The 16,907-nt window shown below is 32.0% G+C and overlaps 1 protein-coding gene across 1 annotated transcript; it reads right to left on the bottom strand.

Annotated features, from left to right (window-relative positions):
• Positions 1–139: 139 nt before the first annotated feature.
• Positions 140–772, bottom strand: LOC149154501 (putative disease resistance protein At1g61310). The gene has a single exon (XM_089444159.1). It carries the CDS (start codon positions 770–772, stop codon positions 140–142), a length of 633 nt encoding a protein of 210 aa, XP_089300285.1.
• Between the last annotated feature and the right edge of the window lie 16,135 nt (positions 773–16,907).

Genomic DNA, 16,907 nt, shown 5'->3' with positions numbered 1-16,907 from the left:
TCACGTTCTTATGTTGGGTCTTCCTCTTCCCATTGCTTTGAGCAATGAATTTTTTATCATAAAATTTTGGATTTAGAGGATGTGTGAAAGTGTACAATGGAGTGTTAAAAGCCATTCCACTTTGTAACAATGATGTACTTCACATGCTCCACAAAATTAAAATCAATAAAAGAGCTAAAGCATCTTGTGTAATAATTTCCTTAGTTTTCTCAACCATGGTATTTATGTTTGCTGGCAGATTTCCATATAAATAGCACAATTGCAGGTCAACATCCTCATAGCCGAGTGCATCATAACTCAACCTAACACAATTGTACACACTGTCCACGTTTGGCAGCCTTTGGACAGCCCATTCCCACTGTTGTGGATGAGTACTCCCGGCCATTGCCCTGCCAACCACTTTGATAGCGAGGGGAAGCCCTCTGCACCTTTTACACACAAGCTTGGCTTTTCCCTCTTCTATGTTTGCTGGCAGATTTCCATTATTATATGGAAAAGTGTGACAAGCAAACAACTTCCAACTCTCATCTTCCGACAAGTCCTCCATTGTTATTGTGTATTTATCTGCCACACCTGTTTTTAAGAGTGCAGCGCGAACCCTGGAACTGACAATGACTTTGGAGGTGGAGTAGTTCCTTACAGGGCACAGTACACCTAATTCCTCTAACAATTCTGCAGCATTGCATCCCCATACATCATCTAATAACAAAATAAACCTGGTGCTCTGGTGCACTGTCTGATTCAACCATCGCTTTACCTCTTCTTCGTTCATATTTTCGCCCAAATTTACATTTTTTGTGTGGCTATTTGGGTACGGAGTGCATTTCTAAGACTTGTAAAAGAGGGACTTTGGGAAACAGTGAGCCAAAGTAATAAACCATCCTTAGAATTACTGCGTACCTTTTGGCTATTGAAGAGCGTCTTCAAAAGAAGAGTTTTTTCCAAATCCACCCTTGCCAACAACCCCAGCTTTTCGAGAATCGAAAATGCTTTATCCCGTCCCACTATAAGGGGCTCTTCGATCAATTTCATCTTTGCAGACCCTGTTGGAACAACAGGGCCATGGGAAGTACTTGAAGAAGAAGAGCTCATTGCACCAAAATTCACCATACAACCAACTTTCCCTTTTATCTCACAATTGGGAATATCTCTTTGTAATTTCTTCCATGTCTACCATAGACATTGCCATCACTTCTACATTAGTGTTCTCTCTAGTTCCTATATTTCTTATTGGACAACCAAAAATTCTTACTTTCTGAAGTGTCTTCAGATCCATATAACTCTCTGGTAATATATTTAATGTTGTACATGCCATTATATTAAATATTTTAAGTGAAGCCATTGCACCTTTCTCTATTACAGGCAACTCCTTTAATGTAGGTAGCCAAGCAAGAGAAAATGTTTCCAGAAGAGGAAATGCTCCTTTGTGACCAAACTCTGTTGGAAACAAACTTACTCTAGGACATTCAATGATCTCCAATTGCCTCAAACCCTTGAGTTTATTTAGATCCAGCATGCCAGGGTTGATTAAATTTCGAAAGTCAATTAAATAGTCAAAAGTTTTAAAGCTGTTGACTAGATTTGAAGAGTAAGTGAAATAGTCAAAAGGCGCTTTAAGTGACTGCCAGAATCAAAGGTTGTTTCCGAATGAGCACGAGCTAGCAGAGCCGCTCGTGATATTTCCGGAGGCGTTTATCGAGGCGGAGGAATTGCCTGGACCGCCAAAAGTGGTCGGAATCCAGGCAAAAAAATTTCAAAAAATTTCATAAATCCTTCACTTTGAAGATATCCCCGTTGGAATCTCCCTGAAACATAACATATGATAAAAAAAACATCAATAAAGAAACAAAATCGCATAAACTTTTGACTTCTTTCTTCTATGCTATTGTTTCTCATCATTGCCTTACGGCGTTTTCTTTGCAACATGTGGTGCAAATGCTAGTTATATAATTTGGCAGGGTTCTCGGTGGTACATCTTTGGTAGCATCCACTTCTCTTAGATATATGGAAACCTCTATTGACTCTTTCTAGATGAAGTTTAACTAGTGATGGTGAACACCTTCATTAAAGTTCCTCCTACGACCACTAATCTCTAACAATAGTTTATTGAGAATTTAGATAGGCCTCGTTTCTAAATCCCATAATGGGATTTTAAATTTTTATATTTTATCATAACATTCTAGTACTCTTTGTGTGTGTGGTAGTATAGATTACTCTTATTAATAAGAAGAATTTATAGATAGCCTTAGTTTCTTTTTCGTGAGATTGTGTTTAGTTGTGGATATTTAGATGTGGCTTCTCATATATTTATATATAAAAAGATCTTCATTAGATTGTTTTGCTTAGGTTTATAATATTAATATTAATATATATATATATATATATATATATATATATATATATATATATATTTTGAAAAAGATTATTATTATTAAAATTGATCAGATATAATAATATTTATAATTAAAACATAAGAAAAATTAAGGTGATTTATGCATGGTTGAATTCCACTTACTATTTTTAATATTTTTATTGATAATTTTGATTAATTTTGATTATTTTTATTGATTTATATTAATTTTAGATTACTATCCTTTTTTAGTTGATCATGGTTTACTTTTATTAAGTATGGTAGACTATATACTTGATTATGGTTGCATTTTGTTAATCATGGTTGATTATGATTAGATACAATTTACTTTATTTGACTTTAGCTAATTGTATTCACTATAGTTGACTTTGTGTGACTTTATATACCATTGGTTCAATTCTACTAATCTTAGTTGTAATTGGTTGATAATAGGTTCTTTTGATTCTTAGTCATTGACTATATGCTAACTTTGGTTTACTACTACTAAATTTAGACCAAAATTCCAAAAATTCATATTATTTCCTTTATATGGTCCTATCATTAATTGTGATTAGTTTAAATTAGTTTCCTTTAGTTTATTGTGGTTACCTATTTCTAATTATGGTTAATTTTATCTTTTGACATATATAAATATTAGTTTAAATTGATTTTCTATAGTTGACTATTATTAGTTTTTACTAGTTAAAAATGATTCACATACTATAATTAAATATGCTAAATAATGGGTGATTGTGGATTATTGATGACTTTTAGTGATTATGATTTATTACCATTCTTAATTAACTCTAGTTAGATATAATTAATGTTAGTTGACTACATTGACTTGACTTTGTGAAATTTAAAAAATAATAAAATAAATATGTAGCACAATATTTTTTAAATAAATATGTAATACAATTATTTATATAATAATAATTTTTATTAATTCTTTTATATCATATTTTTATGTAAAAATATATTAAAATTACTAAAAAAAAATAATAATAAGAGAGTTCAAAAGAAGATTGTCATTATGGTCATCTTGTGTCACATTGTGAAATTTCAAAAATATGAAATGCAATTATATTGGAAAATTGAGTTCAAAAATAAACCAAGTAATATATTTTTGAATAAACCATTTAATATATTTTTGAAATATAATATTAAATAGTGTCTTAACAGTGCACCGCGAATCCAAAGCCCCTGGGCATTAAATAGTTATATTTCATTCTGATGCATATTAAAAAATATTTACAGTTTCTACCTTTAATATCTATTAAAAATAATTAATGTTATATTATTGATTCATGATAATTTTAATATATTTTAATTTAAGATAATATTTATATAGGTTTATAATTTATTTTAAATATAATGAAATTTTATTTTTATTTATATATAAACTATATTTTTAAACAATATTTGAATAAGCAAAAATATTGATTAAAAATTGAACTTCTTAACATTATAGAATAAAAATAATATATCTTTATTATTAATTTTTTAATCAACATACTTTATATATCATATCATATAATAATAATTATTGATGTGCAATAATGTTTTTTTTTAATACATATTTTTGTAGAGCTAATAGATTTAAATACATTTATATTTATATTTTTTAAATGATAATTTTTTTAGATTGGAGTAATTGAATGCCTTTATTTTTTCCTTATATTTTATGACATAATTTTTTATCAATAGATATTAGGTAATTAATTAATATTTTATTAAAAAATCAATAATAAATTAGAAAAAAAAAATCCTAAATAGTTCTTCTTTTATCATTATCTCCATTATTATTTGAAATCAAAATTTAAATATTTGAATAACCTCATCTCCATTGCACCATAAAAGCCTCCTTTGTAGTACCCTTGATTTAATTATTTCTGTATGAGATTTTATTTTACAAATATTAAATTGGAATAATAGTCTTTGGAATAAGACTTAGTTGTATGATAAATGTAAATATTAACATATTGTTATGAATAATGTTTGAAAATATAAAAGAGCTAATTATAATCAAATGAATTAATTTAACTAATTAGAGTCAAAAAGACCATTTTTGAAGTAACAATTGTTCCAATATTAAACTTATATCTTTTCAAGATTCCCAACAACCAAAGATAACATGATGTGAGATAAAGGTCATGCAATGGAATAAGAAAAGGGATTGCAAGAGAGAAAAGACGTGAGGAAAGAAAGCGTTCTATGGAGAGAAGTTTGGCTATAAGAAAAATATTAGATTTTTTTTTTTCTCTAAATTAGTAGAACAATGCTAGGACATAAGGAGGAAAAATATAAAGTAGTAGTGATTCATCTCGTTGGGAGGAACACGTTTTATGAGTAAAAATGTGAAGTTTTTTTTGGCCTAAAAAATTAATGTTAAAATTAACGTCAGCATTGAATACCTTGCAATACCATGCAACCTATTTTCGGCAGAGCGAGGCTAAAATCCAGCAGTTAGAATCCAGCCACTAGGTTTTTGGGCAGATTTATTATTATTATTATTATTATTTGGTGGAGGCCATGCAACCTATTTTAGGTAGAGCTAGGCTAAAATCCAGCAGCTAGAATCTAGCCACTAGGTTTTTTGGCAGATTTATTTATTTTTATTATTATTATTATGTGGAGGCCATAAACGCATTGTAAGATTTTGCTAGAATCCAGCCACTAGGTTTTTCAGCAGATTGGAGGCCATGAACGCATTGTAAGATTTTGCTCTTTTTCTACATCGTTTCCCACTTTAAAAACTATTACCACCTTGTCATTTTCATTTGGTTTTGGCATTTTGTTGGTGTTTTTTATTGTCTACATTGAAATTTTAGAGTTTTTGTTTCTGTGGACGGATTGGACACTACATGAGTTCAGCCATGGAAGAATTTTATCAAGAATTTTATCAACCACTCCACAGTAATTTGCCTCTTTGTCACTAAGCCACTTATCCTCCTACATCAAACTTACCTTGTAAATTAAAATGTAAACATCATGCTCACAAAATTGATGATGAAACCTTAGTTGATGGTCGATGCATATAGGAATATAATATGGTTTAATGTATTAATTTTAAAGTAATTATTAAATCAAATTGGACTTGGTAAAAAGTATCACCAATTCATCTTAAATCATTTAGTTAAATACTTACTAAATTTCATAAAAACAATTATATCTAATTTAATACTCTAAAATCTATAAATATAAAACACCCTAGGGTTAATGAACAAGCCATTGATAAGTAAAGAACAATAACTTGGGTTTATTGTGAGTCATAGTGTTCTAGTTTTTTTATGAACTTTAGATTGTAAATTTTTTGTTTAGTTTAGTCATGGTAATCTGTATATACAAAATGTGAGTCACGGTCCAACTTCGCTTCAAAAATCCATGTTGCATCTTCTGTCTTTTAACCAACCAAATATTCTTTGTACCCATTCCTCATTAGCCTTTAGTGAAATATTTCTTCAAGGATCTCTTCCACTTCAACTTGTTCCTTTTTTCAACATTTCTTTTTCGAATCCGCAGCTCGTGCTTCTTCTTCTTCATAATCAACACCTTCATTGTAGTCATACGAATTTCCCATATTGGAATCGATGAGACAAAACTGCCAGTGACTCAAGCTTGTATGCATTATTTGAAAAGTTCTTCAAAATTCTACAGCGCCCTATCTTTTTAATTTTATCTTGTTATACATTCCTGCTGAGAACCTCTATTTCCTTAAATGTGTTGACACCATGTCTCTAGCGAATTTAATCTCCTTTCCTCAGAATTGCATCTTTTTTGTATAGTTCACGCTGCTTCATTGTAGCTACCTTCTAACCTACTCATGGACTACTTTCATAAGTCCTGGAAATATTTCAGCATTCACACTTCTCACACCTGTTTCGGGAAAGTTCATCAAATTTGTACCTCTTTTCCGTAACCAGTAAAATGATTAGTATCCAATTGGAGATCAATTCAATATCAATAATTATAGGCATCAATTTCATGTTATCTTGATTAATCATAGTACCTACATTGTCAACTTGTAACTCTTCATTATAAATTCATGGAACGTCTCGTCAAACAAATGAAGCAAGCATTTTATAGTACAAATGGACTATTCCATTTAACAACATGGAGATAAAACCTCTGAGTATTTTAAAAACAAATATTTCACACTTTTTTTTTTTTGTTGAAATGCGTTACCTGGTTTCTTTTTTCTATTGTAAGGTATTTGCTGATGAGAAAAACATGCCTTTAGAGACTGTCCAAAATTTGCTCGATAAAATAGCAAACTGCTTAAATAAATGCAGATATTCACAATAGATAACAAAAGTTCTTGCATTAATAACAAATCAGCCCCCATCGATATGTTATTTGTATCTCTAATGCTGGCAATGTCCATGTTCTCCTTCACCTGTTATGGCAATAAATGTATTGTTGGAGCATTTTGGCTCACTTGCAACAGGTTGACATTCTCTGTTACCTTTTATTGGTCTTCATCCTCTTCTATAGGCTCGATGTGTAAAGGTGCACTAGTGTCCCCGCTAATCGTCGTGGCAGTGTTTTGGGTACCTCTCTTTCTACGTTCGCACTGCTTCCAAGGCTTCTGTAGCCCATTTAATCTTGGCTCTGCCCGTGGTTTCAAAAACATATTGCCATAATTAGTTGGCCAAACCTCATATCAACGCAGGCGGCCATCCCGAAAATGCTTGAATGACCACCATTTATTTATCAAAAAATATTTTTAGTTGATCCCACTACACACCTAATTCTCATGGTCACAGTCAGAGAACTTCACGTTGTCAAACACAAATCATTAGCTATGATACCAGATGTCTGGGATCATAGAGCACAGAGAGATGGTGGTGCTTAGATATCAATCAAAACCTAATCCATAGACTCTAAACACGCCTTAATAACATAAATCTTCATAAACAAATTAAAAAATGTCAACCATAGTAATGAACTAGTTCTAAAATTTCATGGTAGGAATTCTATCCTGCATGTTGTCACTTTTTTCCACCCAATCTCATTAGTTGGAAACATTCATGTACTAATTTTATTTTAGTCCTATCACACTCTCTTCCTCAACTAAAAGTAAGGCACATATGCCTCAAAATATGGCAATCCAATATTATTAGCTTACAGTCTGGGATTGTTTTGTTATGGGTTTATTATGTAAGCTTAGTCTAATGAAAATGAATGCTTTTAATTTATTTCTAGAGAATAGATAAATCATCACATGATTTAATGAGGTGCTATCTTGTCCCACAAAAGTAAGATTTAGTGTTTTGAGGGTAATTTTTTCAAACCGTTATCAATTTGTTGTATATTATGCCTTAAATCTATTTAAAAATATATATACTTTAATTCCATTTGTTTTTTTTAGTTTGAAATACACACAAAATGAATACAAATATTTTTTAATCTTTTTTATTTGGCTTTTCCATTGAAATATGAATACTTGAAACTTGTTATCCCTTTTTTTATTGGTCAAGGAAATTATAGTCCCTGCAACCATTAACCATTGGTATTAATTTCATAGTTATGTTACAACATTTTTGTTTGTGCCTTTATCATATTTAGGTTAAAATAACACTTCTTTTGCATTTTTCTACCAATAAAATAATTTTAAAGTTTCATTGATCCAATTAAACTATGCAATCTAATAGTATTTTGCAAAATTGAAAACCTTTTATATAAGGTTGAGATTTTCAATATCATCTCTTTGTTGTTTATAGTGTCCAATCCTTGAAATCTAAATGTTCTTAGATTCAATTTTTATTTGGTGCATTGATGCTAGTTTGATTGAATCTCTTTAGAACACTCATTTTTATTTTGTTCATGTTCTTACTGTTTTAGCCTTGGAGTAGTCAGAAAATTCTATTAGATCATGGCAATATAAGAAAGGAAATTATTGTTGTTTATAATTCAACTAGTGTATAAGTTTTCAAATAATGATGAATTGAATGGTTTCTACCATAAAAGAATTAGAATGTATTGGTCTTTATTGTGCCAAAATGTTATAGTAGTATGAAACACAACAACCTTTTTCTGTACAACTACACCCTCAATCTATGCTTGGTTGTCTTTGATAATATAGCTTAGGTATTTGATACTTTATACCCATAAACACAAAAGGACAACCCAAAAGCCCAAAAAGACATTAAAAAAAAAAAAAACTTGTTTTAGAGTGCTGACCTACAGTTCTTGTAGGGTTCTTGTTGTGTCACTGCACAAATATTTTTGTGTTTTCCTATTTTGTGATGGAAATATTTAATCTAATTAATCGTTGTGGACCAAAATAATTTGACACCTGATGAACAATTTGGATAGAAATGTGCCTATCATTTACCTGGATTAAATGTCTATCATGTTGGCTATCAAAACATTGGTGGAAGGTCATATGGAAGAAAGTTCTACTCAACAACCCATTAACTAAAATCATTCCTTATTGGATTAACATATTTAATCTAAGTAAAGAACATAATTACAGCAAAAATGTCTATCTATGGCATGGGGGTGGATAGGCACAAATATTTTACTTCTTCATTGTATCTTTGCACCTTTAAGGGTAATTTCTAGTTCAATTTTGCTCCTACAAAACAAAAATGTAGATTACACTATACACTCTAAATTCATTGTTTCTTAGTACATGACCTCTCTATTTGGTCAAAAGCTCCTATAACACTTTAATAGATTGCTACACTATATGGTTAAAATATGTGGCTAAAATATTTCCATGACAGTTTCTTCCAATGTGCAATGAAGTGTGTAAAAATTATTTTTGAGAGTTGATTTTTTCTAGGAAAAAATCATAAACATCCTTTCAAATCCTTCTTGAGTTTCAACACTTCGAAACTAGAACTTTTTTCATATCAAATCTAATCTTAATTTTTCCAATTTATTTCAAATATCTATTTTATTGATCATATTTCCCATAAAGTTCTTGATCAAACTTTTTGTGGCCAAGGCATTTCCAAAAAAAATATATTATTCATTTTATCGAATTTGATTTTTACAAGGATGAGAAAAACCATTAAACATGGTTGAAAAATGGGAATTATGCATTAAGTTTCTTGTTATCCCAATCAAGGACAAGTAATGATTACTTTTGTGATATAAAATATAGCACCTAATAAAGTCTTCAAAAAGAAAAGAGATGCAGCTGGAAGGAGAAAAAACAATGAAGCATAATATATTGCACTAATAGAACACTTAGGAACATCTAGGGAGTATGGATCCAATGGAATTGTAGTTCTCAATAATTATGAACTTGTGTGCAAGTAGATTAAAGGGGTGTACCAAGTCAAAAATGAGAAGTTAAAACAACTACAAAGAGAAGCAAATATTATTGCTAGTCAACCTCAATCATTTAGCTTAAACCATTGTGTAAATGTTAATAAGATGTCTAGTGATTTAATCTTCTATTTATGAGGCAATGTCAATTTAAGATTTGCATGTGAAAGGAATTAGTGTGAAAAAGAACTCCCTCAAAAATTATTGATGGGCATTGTAAGATATCCCTTATATCTATGTGTATTTTAATTATAAATGTGGCATCTTTCATGACCATGTATTTCTTCCAATACTATACTAAGTGTGCCCCCACTATGTAATGGCAACTTGGTGAATTATTGGTTGAATTATCAAGACCTCACCAGATTTAGAAAATTTTGTATTTTATTCTCAAGATGTGTAATTTCCTATTAGTATTTTTAGTGAGTGAATATATTTCAAATGAAGAATTTACACCAATTTTTTTAACAAACCCTTGGATAGTTACATTTATGTCTTATTAATTTTTTTGAATTTTTTTATCTTTTTAAATAGTAATTTTAAAGATTTCTAAATGCAGCCTGAGGTAGCTTGGGTTTTTTTAAAATATGATATATATGGATGGATGGTCTCAATCATCACATGTGAAATCACCACCTGATTATTGTAAATAGGATATGGCATCAACTAAGTATAGACTAGAGGGAGACTTTCTATGCATGCCGACGAGATTGATGACGAGATTGATGAGTACCTCGAGGACCATGTTTCACATCATGATGGTATGGTGTATGTATATGTTTATGTGCTTATACTTGAATGATAAATTGGTAGAATCATATGTACATACATATTGAATATAATTTTGTCAATTTAACCTAATTAATTTATATTTTCTATTTTTTTACAAGCATGTCTCACTCGTTCATTGTGTGAGAGTGCTAAACATTATCCCTTTGGTCAACAAGCTCAATCAACTCATCTACCTAGGCTTGATGATGCTCAACCATCTTCGTATAATCATGAATCTCAATCACATCATCATGATCGTGATTTTTATAAATTATATAATTTAAATTTTTATATGTTAAAACAAGTTTGCACATAAATAAACTGTATGTACATATACATGCATGTCTATTTTGCATGTGTATTAGTACATTGAAATTTTATGAGAAATAATTTTTCAGTGTAAATCACATGATAATGTATTTGTTGACGCATTTCAAACCAACGAGTGTGGTTCATTGTCACTACAAGTTGAAGAATCAGATCATGGCTACATGTTAAATAGGGATAGCAGATCTTCCAATGGCTAGGTTTGACTAGAAAACAGCTATAATAGAGCAAAAAATGGCTAGTTTTGACTAGTTAAATTATTTAATAATATAATTAGATAAATAGTTATCTTAGGGTGGATATCATTATATTTTATAATGTTTTGAATTTTAATAATGCTTAGAAATATTATTTTAATACTTTATGGTTTGAATTTTGTGTTATTTTAAGTAACATGCTAATCAAAGTTGAGTTAAAATAAATCTAGAGATAAAAAGAATCATAATGAGTAAAATGTTAACAAATATTAATAGATCTAGGAAATATAACCATTACTAATGTATGGATTTAATATTAACTAAAATAATAATATTAATTATTATTATATTATTATCATTATTATAATAACATTATAATTCTTATTACTAATGGTTTGGGTGACTAATTAATATAAATTTATTAGTAAAGTTATCTCATTGAGCATAAAGTTATTACTTAAACTTAAATAATTATCAATTACTAGATAATTTTAACCCATTCAGATAGTCCTGAAAAGGACCATCTTAAAAAGGAAAAGAGAATGAGGGAGATCTCCAAAGAGGATCAAAAACTCAATTAAAAATGGATAAAGAAAAAAAGTTAGGTAGAAGATTCAATATGGAAAAAAAAGAACAAGTCAATAGGGATGGAGGGGGAGGAAGGGGAAGAAATGACTAGGAAGAGAGGGTATGGATCCAACAACTACTATTCTTTCAACCGTCATCCCTATTGAGATTTCTTCGTCTTTTTTCAATCCCAATGGCTTCTCTAAATTTTCGGTGATGGAACTGCGCAACCTTAGCAATAACTTGGGTCTCCTCAATACAAACACGACGTTTAGTTTTCCCCGAATGCTTTGCTAGTGCAGAAGACTTGGTTCTCCCATGCTTTAGGTCTGTTGCATGCTCATTAATCCTTTGATTAATAGAACGACCAGTCTCACCAATGCAGGGGGTTCCACAGGAGCAAGGAATAATATAGACACCCTTCATGTCCTTAGGGTTGACTGGATCCTTCACTGATCGGAGGGAATTACGAATGGTGTTAAGGGGTGTAAGGGTCGAGCGAACGTTATGCTTCTTAAGAATCCTAGCAATCCTATTAGTGGTCCCTTAGATAAAAGGTAGATGGACTCCTAGGACTCGATCTTTAGGTTCTTTCTTAACTCCCAAATTCTTGTAGGCTTTAAGGAAAGCCTACATTGAAATTTTTAAATATTTATGTTATTATATTGAAGCATAGGGTGAAAATCTTGACCAATGTCAACATAGGCCAAGGAGGGAAATTCAATAAGAATACCATACACCATTTACCACCTATCCATCTGATATTCCCATGATCTTCCTTAGGAAACAAATATCTAAAAATGTACATTATAGAGGTGCACAACTCCTTATTCAAAATTGAAGAATGGTCTTGGAATGTTGGAGATCCCTGCAGAGAGTCACAAAAGCTTAGAAATAGTTTTACACTCTCTAAGTACATTTGTTGATATTTACACGAACCTTGTGCCACCAAATGATGGCTTTATAGATATGATTATCCATAGAAAGGAAACAATGATGGTTCTGGATAAATGGATCAATGTAAACAAGACGGTTACAAAAGTATAGTCCAAATCTATGTTTAATTTCAACCTAGGGATGAAAAGTAAGATGTTGAAGGTGAAATATTTAAAGAACCTTGAAATAGCCCACCATTTGTATGATAAGTTCCTTGTACTGTATGGAAATCTGCCATGGAATGATAAGGTTCCACATTATTTTGATAAATTATTTTATGAAGAATTTGTTTTGGGTATGAAACTTGATTATACTTACCTTCAATATGAATTTTATGGTACGAAGAAAGGTCATACATACGAAGGTAAGGGTGAATTAAGGGATACTAAATTTCCTAGTCCTTCGCCTCCTTTGGCACCTCAACCTCCACGTTTGGTAACTTTGCAGTCAGAGATGGATGCCACTTCTGAGATTGATCGAGAATCAATGGATGCCATTATAGACAACATACAAACTACATTGACTCAAATTGATGTCAGTCTAAGGCGACAAAGAGCACTATTTGATGCACTTGCTACTTTTGTATTCAAATCAGATGTGGAAATAGATAATCTGAATATTGAAGAGGTTAAAGCATATGAAAAGGCTTGTTGTGATGATAGGAAATACCTAATTTGTCAGAAAAGGCCATGGGATCGGTATGTGTTAATGTTTAGGGTCTATATTTTAATGTAATGTAATGTATGTGTTAATGTTGATTCACATATATTTTGTAATTTTTTTCACATATAATCTAATAGGAGCGTATCATATGTTTACCATTTGTAGATAAGTCATTTTTTGAACAAACATTTTGATAATATTATGTTGTGGGGTTCGAGTTGAAATGAAGATATGTTGAGAGATGTTATTTTTTTTAATAACGTGTTCATAATATTAATTTACTTTTATAATATCAATATTATGAAGACATTTTTGTAAAATAAATAATTACATAGTTATATGTTAAGAGATTTCCATTCCATCTCACATTTTCGACACAACACCATTGTCTTCCTCCCTATTAAGAGATGTGTCACATAATGGCTTGTCATAAGTAATGAATATTTCATCTTCATTTTGTTATAAATTGAAGCAAGTTTATTTAAAAAATGAAATATATGCTACAATTTTAAAATTTTGGTAGTTTAGGTTTGTTGAGATAGTTTTGCTTCTCCATGGATAGTAGTGATGGAGTTAACTATGGGGATAGGACTTTCTAGACAATTTGAAAATTTTGTTACAAATTTTTTAATATTAATAGTTCATGCATTTTCATGTGAAATTTTAAATTTTTAATATATACATGTACATGTGTTGTAAACGGAATCCATGATGGCGCAATGTAGGGGGGAAACAATGAGGTATTGGATGGAATTTGAAAGCTGAGTGAGTTATGGGGATTGGATTGTCTAGACAATTTGAAAAATTTGTTTTTTTTTTTTTAATATTAGGATTCATGCAATTTCATGTGAAATTTTAAAATTTTAATATGTACATTTACATGCGTTGTATAAGGCTCCCATGATGGTGCAATGGAGGGGAAACACCGCGATGTAATGCATGGAATTTGAATTTTTTTATAATTTTAGTTTGAGGTTACAATTTCCATTTAATTTGAATATATTAAAATTTAATTTAACTTTAAACAATCTTATGTATATATTCGTATTACACATGTTGTGTAGGGCACCATGAGGATGGCGATAGGACAAGGATGATGATAGATGATAGATTGTAATGAGATTATCTTTGATGCATATTTTTATTTGACAACTTTTTTATTATATTTACTTTTATCGTGTGTTATAGACATTTTTGGGCACTGCAACCCCAATCATAAATGTCCATAAACCAAGGGCTCTTAAGTCCCTAAAAGTTTTGTTCCAACCCCTAAAAGAACAAGGTCAGCTGATTACATCATCTCCCAGAAGTTCTCCATGAAAAACTACTCAGAACTGGTCAAAATTTGACCATCTCACCTGCTCCATGGTCAAAGTGCGCTGCATCCCACCTAAATGCACACGGGAGGTGCAATGCATACTGAAAAGCCCTTCTATGGGGTGCGATGGGCGAGAGTGGACAAATGGCAGGGTCAATCTGCAAGGTGGAGGATCATGGAATCTTCCAGAAACTTCTCTTGTGACACTTGCCTCTCTGCATTCGCCCAGGGATGAGTAAGAGATCATCAATCTCCAAGTGGAATCAAGAACTATCAGAGAGAGGACACTAATCAAATCTCAAAAGCTGACTCACCCCCTTGCAAACATCTATATATGGATCCCTCATCCCAGAGATCCAGAGGCTGGAATTTGGTATCTTGTAAGGAAGTTCTGCTGGTTTCTTGGTGTAACATCATAGTGTTGGGCGATCTAAGCTTTTATTGAGGTGAAGAAGGGCTTTCTTGATGAGAGGATGACGCTGGGTCAGAACAATTGGTTGTAATCCTCTTTTCTATTCTTAATTATTAATAAAGCTATTCAAGTTTTCCTCCACATTCTTGTATGCTTGATGATATATGCATTTGTGTGGTCAATATATATCTGGTCCTATATTGTTTATGATAGTAGATCTATGTTCTTGGATAGTGTTATGCTGCTTTGATTCTACAGGTGCTCTTTGAAGCTGGGTAGACGAGGAAGCAAGTGGCAAAGATTTACCAGAAGGGAGAGGAATCAAGCAAGGAACCAAGCGCAAGATAGAGGTTGGTCTCCTTCTTTCCCCTCTTATCTATCTCTCATAAAGGAAAACAAAAGTGGTTTTAGTTTGTTTGTTTCTAAGGTAGCTACCAGCCTTAGTGGGACTAGCAGCTCTGCATAGACACTAGATTTCCCAATAACAAAATGCCGACTCCACTGGGGATCGAATAGATTGTTTGTTTGTCTATATTTTTTTGCTTTATAAACTTAAAGACGGAGTCTGAAGTCAAGCCAGCTAGCCTTCGAACTGCATTTGCTATGCAAGTGCAAAATAGATCAATGTTGCTTCAGTCTATCTCCAGGTTTTGTTTATGAACTGAACAATCGATTTACAAGCTCTCTAATTGCCCTTGTGGTGGCTCTAGTAACCTTCTTAGATCTACCCCTGTGATTTATTTACTGATTACCACTTGCTCGGCCTAAATCCTTGAACTGAGCTGCAAACTGTGATCGAGAACCCAGTTGAAGTCTCGTCCCTGGACCATCGCACTGTCTCTTCTTTGGAATCTGGATGCATCGCACTTCCCGTGTGTAGTAGGTGCGCTGCATCTCACTTTCCCTGTGTTACAGGTGCGCTAATCAGACAAGACCTCTTCTCCTCTTAGATTTTGGTTTCTGTGTTCACTCTTTTCAGTTCTATTCAGGAGTTTTGCTGTCTGTAGTCAGTATACCTCTGTTGGAACCCCCTTCCTTACCATTATTCCGCCTCCATTGCGCAAAGAACTGTAAATGTTTTTATGTATTTTGAGCCATTTTCAGTTCTCTTTTACAAAGAAGTAGCATAATTGAACTGTTGTTTCTTGATTTGGAAGTGTCGCAAGTGTCATTTTCAGTCATAGAAGAGAATCCAATTGTTCTTGATAGTCAATTACACTGTTACTCTTGTATTTGATTTGAATTAATAGTTTTTCAAGTGTCGAAAGCAAGTTTTCAATTCCAATCGCAAAGTGTCATCATTGTCTTCATTTTGTTTTGAAAAGAAACTTGTTAGTAATGTCGCTTTGAAAAATAATTCAGATTTGCGCTTAGCTTCCTTTTTATCATTCACACATTAAGAAGGCTGAAAACAAATACATGCATGTGCATTTGCATTTAGACTGTTTGTTGGTTTGATTTAGGACAGCGCATATAGTGTGTGCTCTCTGCTCTATGTTGAAAGAATATCGTCTCTCTTTCCTTAGTAGCTAGGATTTTCATTGCAGAAAGAAGATTAAACGATTGTTTATCATCTTAGATTGCATTTTAGGAATTGTATATCTACATCACGCGGTGAACCTGAAAGGAAAATTTCTTAAGCAAGATCAACTGTAAAATAAATTTAATGAATCTAAAAACGCTTTAGAACCTAACGCACAACATTTAGAAGTCTAGGCTAGAGACGTATTCCAACATCGTAAAGTCTGGTAACTGTTGTTTTCATTGCTGGTTGGGTGATTCCTCCACTTTGAGATGACAAGTGCCAATACGGACTTGTGCTCCCACGTACCGTCGAGTATATATTGGGAGACCACAATAGGCTTTATCCTTTATCCATAGGAAGCCGTGTCTGTCGCCCTATCGATCGCAATGCACTGAACACAGCATTCGGGAAGATTGACTGCCATACCGTAAAAAGTATTATGCAGTTTTGCGATTGGTTTGGTAATCCCTCTGTCTAGATTTCCAGAGTAGTCTCTTTCATTCCTGTTCAGACTCCTTAAAGGAAAAGGTCCATCTGAGCACTTGTCACTTCAAGCTCAT

This window comes from Pinus tabuliformis, chromosome 9 (genome assembly GCF_031772625.1).
Source record: "Pinus tabuliformis cultivar Carrire ecotype Pingquan chromosome 9, CPIR1, whole genome shotgun sequence".
Taxonomy (NCBI): Eukaryota; Viridiplantae; Streptophyta; class Pinopsida; order Pinales; family Pinaceae; genus Pinus; species Pinus tabuliformis.
This window is presented reverse-complemented; position numbering and strand designations above follow the sequence as displayed.

Bases quoted from the DNA above. Each gene is read 5' to 3' on its own strand.
- LOC149154501 (XM_089444159.1), bottom strand. From the start codon at position 772: ATGAACGAAGAAGAGGTAAAGCGATGGTTGAATCAGACAGTGCACCAG.